This window comes from Cryptomeria japonica, chromosome 5 (genome assembly GCF_030272615.1).
Source record: "Cryptomeria japonica chromosome 5, Sugi_1.0, whole genome shotgun sequence".
Classification (NCBI taxonomy): domain Eukaryota; kingdom Viridiplantae; phylum Streptophyta; class Pinopsida; order Cupressales; family Cupressaceae; genus Cryptomeria; species Cryptomeria japonica.
The window spans coordinates 801427761-801434661 of NC_081409.1; the positions used below are offsets into that span (position 1 = coordinate 801427761).

A 6901-nucleotide genomic window follows, 5' to 3' on the forward strand; every position below is an offset into this window, starting at 1 on the left:
TCTGTTAGTTGTACTGGCCTATGGATTTTTATCAACATTAGATTCAGGAAATTTGTGGGAAGCAGAGTCTGCAGAGACATCTTTCTTTGCCAGCGTTGAATGAGAAAGCAGGGGTCTATGGGAGGGGGCTGCCACATCACCGATGGCAGGGAAGCCATGCGGTGGTTGCTTAATCCCCATGGAAGCAAGTGAGTGCGGGGAGAGGAGCCCATGGGATGGGAGGCCTACGGGAAGCTCGTGGAGCAGACTGCAGGGAGCAGGGCGTGGTGAGTCCGTGGAAGCATCCTCCATGCTTCGCATGGGAGGGAGACTCTGCGGGTGGGCTGCAGAGGTGGAGTGAGGACCTACATGGAGAGGTGAGGAGACTACAAGAGATGTGGAGGAAGCTGCACGGTGTGAGCACTGTAGTGGGTGTGTAGCATGGGGAAATGTCACAACATGCCATGAGGAATGTGGGGTGCACAAACCACCATTATTTGCAGTATGCGGTGGAGTTGCAGACCACCGTGTGGCTTGCCCAGCCAATTGGGAATTAAATGGGCCAACATCACCATAAGCATAATCTTCCAAGTTTCCTCCAACATCAAAGTTATTTTGAGGAAGATTCACTCTATTTTGCAAACCCCCAAATTCTGAATTAAAAATAGACCAATTATTTTCAACACTCACTTCATCATTCTCAGTTTGAGAATTATATTCAACAGATGTAGTCCTATGATGTCATAGGAGCTCCCACTGAATGAGAGACCGGAGGTAGAGTGCTGGTAGTCGCATTCTAAAATAGAGACATAGGAACAAATTCTGTCTCTGATTTATTTGAATCTTGTAGTGTGGAAAAGGAGGTTTCATGAAAGACTACATCCCTGTTGCGAACAATCTTTTTGTGAACTAGATCCCACAATCTGAAACCAAACTGCTCTTCTCCATATCCCACAAAGATACATTTCAGCAACTTTGGATCTAATTTCGTTCAGTTTTCCTTGGGTATATGTGAGAAGGCTTCACATCCAAACACATGAAGATGCGAATATGAAATCCTCTTCCCTTTCCATTCCTCTTCTGGAATACCAAAATCCAATTTAGATGATGGACTTCGGTTAATTAAATACACTACTGTGTTACACGCTTCTACCAAAAAATCTTTGCCTAAACCTGCATTAGACAACATACATCGTGCCTTCTCAAGGATTGTTCTATTCATCCTCTCGGCTACACCGTTTTCTTGAGGAGTGAATGGAACAACCTTGATTCTTCTAATCCCATTATCAGCACAAAAATTATCAAATTCATGTGAACAAAATTCCCCACTGTTATCTGTTTGTAAGCATTTAATCGTATGCCCAATCTGATTTTCAACTAATGCCTTGAAAATTTTAAATTTTGAAAACACTTCTGATTTCCTAGAAAGCATATAAATCCATACTTTTCTTGTGCAATCATCAAGAAATGTTACAAAATAGTTAGCTCCTCCAATGGAGGTTACCTCAATTGGTCCAAAAACATCCGACTATACAAGCTCCAATAGTGTTGTCTTTGTGTCACGCCCACCTTTCAAAAAACTGACTCTCTTTTGTTTGCCATAGAGGCAATGTTCACAAAAGGCTAAGTCCACAAGCTTGAGGCCTGGTAGCTGATTTATTGTATGCATAACATGGAGACCTTTCTTGCTAATGTGCCCAAGTCTTTGATGCCAAAGATCCACTTTGCTGTCCTCAATCACCATTGCAGCTCCCACTTCACCATGAGTCTTATAAATGTAAAGGTTTCCCACTTTATTACCATATGCAATCAGCATGGTACCATGTGTTACTTTCCATGTATCCAGAAGAAGATTGACATTTAGACCTGGACCAAAGAGCTGTCCAACAGATATCAAATTCCGCTTCAATTTTGGGACATGGCGAACATCTTTGAGGAGCCATGTTTTACCACCTTCTAATGGCAGCAATACATCCCCTTTGCCTGTAATTTCACAAGCTTTGTTATCTCCTAAAAAAACATTGCCAAATTGCCCTTCATGGTAGTTGATGAATGCTTCAAGACATGAGGTAGCATGATAGGAGGCACCGGAATCAAGCACCCATGAATCCGAAGTAGTGTCGGTTGTTGAAAGGATTAAGACACTACCATCTTTATCATAAACAGTATTTGCTTTGCTGTCCCGCACTCTCTCTTGTGCTCTTTTGAAATTTCTGCAATCCTTTTTCACATGACCTGCTTTGCCACAAAACCAACATTCACCATTTCTATTTCTAGACTTCGATCTCTTTGCTAATTTCGAACGTCTATGGTAATTATTTCTGCCTCCGTTATAACTTCTACCTCTATTATCGGTGCTGACCACCGTTAAAGCTTCACCGGATGAAGGTTCATCATTCTTTCTTCTCAAATCCTCACTAAGAAGAGTAGTTGCTACATCATTAAAAACTAATTTATTTTTACCAAATATAGATGTGCTAACTGTTGTTACAACACCATCCTAGCTGCTTGGTAAGGAACACAATAACAAAACAGCCTTGCTCTCATCATCTTGTGTCATCCCCACCAAAGTCACTTGACTAATCAATGTATTAAATTTATTGATGTGGTTTGCCATAGCACAACCTTCCTTCATTTTCAGTTTGTACAAGCGCTTCATAATAAAAACTTTATTTGGAGTCGAAGCCATTTCATACATGGCTAAAAGTCTATCCCATACTTCTTTTGTTGTTGCATCACCCATGACATTGAAGAGAACATTATTGGACAGCAAGAGAAAAATTGTCGCTCTCGCCTTCTTGTACAATTTTACAAAATCTTCATCAGCCATGCCAGTTGGTTTATTTGCTATCCCTTCAAGCATGATTGAAAGGTCTTGCTTTATCAGCAAGGACTCCATCTGCACTTTCCATAATCCGAAGCTCTTACTGGAGAACTTCTCTATCTTCGATTCTTCCATGATTCTGGAAATTCAAACACCAAAATCTAAACAACGATCTAACCTCGCTCTGATATCAATTGTTAGGATGAAGAAATTGAATTGAAAATAGCAGATAAACACAATTAAATATACACAACACAAACAACAAGAACACACAGATTTATCGTGGTTCGGCAATTGCCTACATCCACACTTGAAGTAGGGGAATCACTTTATTATTCACCAATTTGGTTTACATCTACACAGCTGCAATCAACTCTGGCAATCAACTTTAGAAAATGAATTACAATCAGCTCTTAAAGAGCTTCCAGGAAGAATATGAATAGCCAAGAGTTTTGGTGGCAAACAGGGAAGGAGTCCGTTGGACTTCAACTTCCAACAATTTTTCAATGAATTATATTTTTTCTCCTTCACTGTTTTCGTGACCATTGTCTATGCAGCACCCAAATTTATCATTTGACAGTGTTTTTTAAATCATTAAAGATTAAAATATTAAATATTTTTCTTTTTCAACTAATTATTAAATATGGTCAATGATAATTTTTAAGTGCTGGATAGACGTTGCCAGTGCTTTTTGGGTAAAGGGTGCCATACCATAAAGGGTGCCATACCATAATGCCATTTTCAGTGGCTTTAATTCCCTTCATTTGTCTTATGGCCACCTGGGTATAATTAATTAATGCGACTGAATTAAATAATGCCACTGTTCCACCCTGCAGGCGAAGGGTTATGGCTATATATTGCCTATGATGTCATTGTACAGTTGTACAGTTGTCTGTCTTAATTAAATATATAAATTTGTGATTTATATAAAAAAATTGAAGTTTCATTTAACTGAAATCAATAGGAACACAGAAAAATTATATTTTTTAATTATTTAAAATAAAAATTAAAAATAAATCATATAATATTGATCTAAAATTTTAATTCTGTCAAATAATTAGTTAAATTAAATAAATAATAGAACTAATTGAATGAAATACTTTCCTGCCTTGGCAGGAACTAATAAATGCAATTGTCTCTTATTTATTGACTTGCTCAGTTACTCATCTCTTTCAATCCACTTTATTCCATGCGCATATGTTCTCTCATGCTGACCTCTTTATCTTTATATGCAGGTTCACAGGACAGAAATCAGATATTCCAGAGTGTAGGTAGAAAACTTATTTGAGGGACAAATAATTTCTGATGGAAGGCAGCAATAATGGTGAATGCACCAGTGGTGTTCGGAAGAAGCCCCGATTTAGATCAGTCTACAGAAGAATTAAGGCTTTGTCCCCTCTTCCATACCTTGTGAAAGTCTTAGATTTTTATGTGAGAAGCGTGTCTGAGTGTGCTGGGAGGACCAATTACAGTGGCTTGACTGCGGGTGGTCTAGGTGTTTCCACAATTACCCTCCCAAACAGCTTCAACACCTCCTCTCTTAGAAATGATGATGATTTTGCTGAGCTCGTTAGGGCCGCTTCACAGAGGAGTAAATCATCTCCTGCCGCACAAGAGAAGGAAATTCGGAGAAGCTTTAGCACTAGTGCAGTACCTTCTGTGGGAAGGATTGACGAGGACAGACCCTGCTATTTTGGTGGGTCTTTCAGAAAGAGTGCTTCGCAATCAGATCTTCGTTACCCTCGCACTCGAAGTTGCCATCCTGCCAGAATTTCTCGTGTTGGGAATGAAATTGTTGACTGTACGTGAAAATCTTGTGTGACTTCTCCTTTAATGGCTGGAGATAGATCCTTTGTTTCTGTTTTGTTTACAGCATACCCATAGCATTGAATAGAAGGATAGTATTGAGTTGAAATTTTATTTTGCACATTTCGTGAAAAGTTAAGTTAAGAGTTACTTTGGCTAACGGTTCTCATGTTTTGGATGTATATATTTTATGTTTGTATCTTTTGCACGTTCCGTTAAATTATACAAGGGAAGTTTTCAAAAGAATTGCTTCCCTGTGCAAGTTCAGATCTATTTTTCTTTTAGATTACTCACAAGAAATTGGTTTTCTGCCTTTAAAATGTCCTCTAATAGTTTCAACAGTAATTTTCAATGTATTTTGTTATATACCTTTCTTGTTATAAGTTAGGTTAGTTATAAGCAAGGTTAGTACTATTGTTAGAATTGAAATATAAATTTTATAATACTGTTTGTTCGAGTGTTGATTTCTTAAAACTAGTTAAAATTGATCATCAGTGACAGGCTAACTCATCTGTCTTTATTTATTATGGTCATAACTTTCATTACATTATTAGTATAGTGGGGCACTTCATTATATCTCTTAAAAAGATAATAGTATAGACTTACACTCTGGTAACAAATGTCAAAATGAATTGTAGATAATATAAAATACTCTCAAAATAAATGAATTCTTGATCTGCAGGTGAAATTGAATGCTTATTAATGAATCCATCAAAAATCAAGTCTTGTTAAGTGAAAGGCTCCCATATCATAAAATCACTAATATAATTAATACAAACAGATTTTTGTAAACGAATTATCAATCATCCACCAAACTCATTTGCCTCTGTTAAAATTGTGGGCCACTCCAATGTTATTGAATATCGCGTTTCAGCCAAGAGATGCGTTCCAACCTTTTGGAGATTAATGCTGCATGTTCAGTTTTTAATAAATCCCAATGGGCTGGACAGGTTGTTAAATGCTAAATATGTAAGAAACCTGTCATGTTTAGTTGTTTATTATTCAGTTGACAAAACGAAATTACTCTCAAACTTTAAAAATTGGGAGATTTAAAAGAAGAAAATGTCCAGTTGAAGATATAAAATTTTGCCAGGGTCGTATTTAGTTTTCTGTTTAAGCTTTGACTTGCGGATATCCATGAGGATTGGCTTTACCAATGTAAAGTAAAATTAAATAATGTTTTTCATTAATTGTAACTGCACATGCAGAAGATAAAACTGTGAAAGAATTTGAACTCTTATATCTTCTCCAGAACGATTATAGTTTTATTTTGGCGATAATCCTCCTATTTTCAATAGAATGGAGATGAGTTCAGGGAAGAAAATTGGGGAACTGGTACAGTTGTGAATTACTTGTTTTATATTCTGTTTTATCAGTCAATATGTCGGAATTCACACACGAGAGAGGACAGTTGATGTATTGGTTGGGTTTTTCGTTCCACTAGTGGTCTTCGATAGCCAATGGGAAAAAATTCCTTTCTAAAATTGGATTGTTGGTGTGTTTGATTGTGCTATTATAAGCACAAAAGGTTTCAAAATTGAATGGGCATTTATTATTATTTTTATATAAATAAATTGGTACATAATTGGTAGAACTCATTTCTAAAGATCCCGTAGGGGAAGAGTACCAATAGCTGAAATAGTTCCAATAACCGTTACCTTAATATCATGTTGACCTCCAAAACATAAAAAAAAAATTGTCAGTACATAAATAAAAAAAACTACTGGTACATTTCCTATTTTAATACAAAATATCTTGCACAAATAATAAACATTTTTATTTTTTTAAAAACTTAATGTTTGCATTTGCCACTTTATGCAAATGGCTTAAGAGTACAAATGTACTCCAATTACAATTACATATGCACAACTATTGGTGCATTACATGACATAAAAACAATCAATTGTAAACTTCTTAGACACTCAAGTGTACATTCTTCCAAATATCACTTCACAGCTTCATGCATTAAATGGATCTGCATTTGGTACCTGCATTTGCAACAACTAGTGTAAGAATCCCCAATATCCAAGAATTTGCATAAAATTCAATTTAAAAAACCAAGTTTCATTCAAAGCAGGGAAGAAAATTGAACAATTCGAAGCAATGGAGGACTGCATATTTAATATGACATGACCGACTGTTTCCCACAAAAATTCAAATTTGAAAATAGCTAGCTACCACAATTGAACGTATTGCACATTCAAATTATATTATAAGATAGAATTTTCCGTGTCACCTTCACTACAATCCAATTCATTGCATATTCCTGAGCTCTGCAAATACCCTCTGCAC

At 36.6% G+C, this 6901-nt stretch overlaps 1 protein-coding gene across 1 annotated transcript; it reads left to right on the forward strand.

Moving 5' to 3' along the window:
* Positions 1-4108: 4108 nt before the first annotated feature.
* LOC131075551 (uncharacterized) lies at positions 4109-4612 on the forward strand. The gene has a single exon (XM_058012396.1). It carries the CDS (start codon positions 4109-4111, stop codon positions 4610-4612), a length of 504 nt encoding a protein of 167 aa, XP_057868379.1.
* Positions 4613-6901: the final 2289 nt, after the last annotated feature.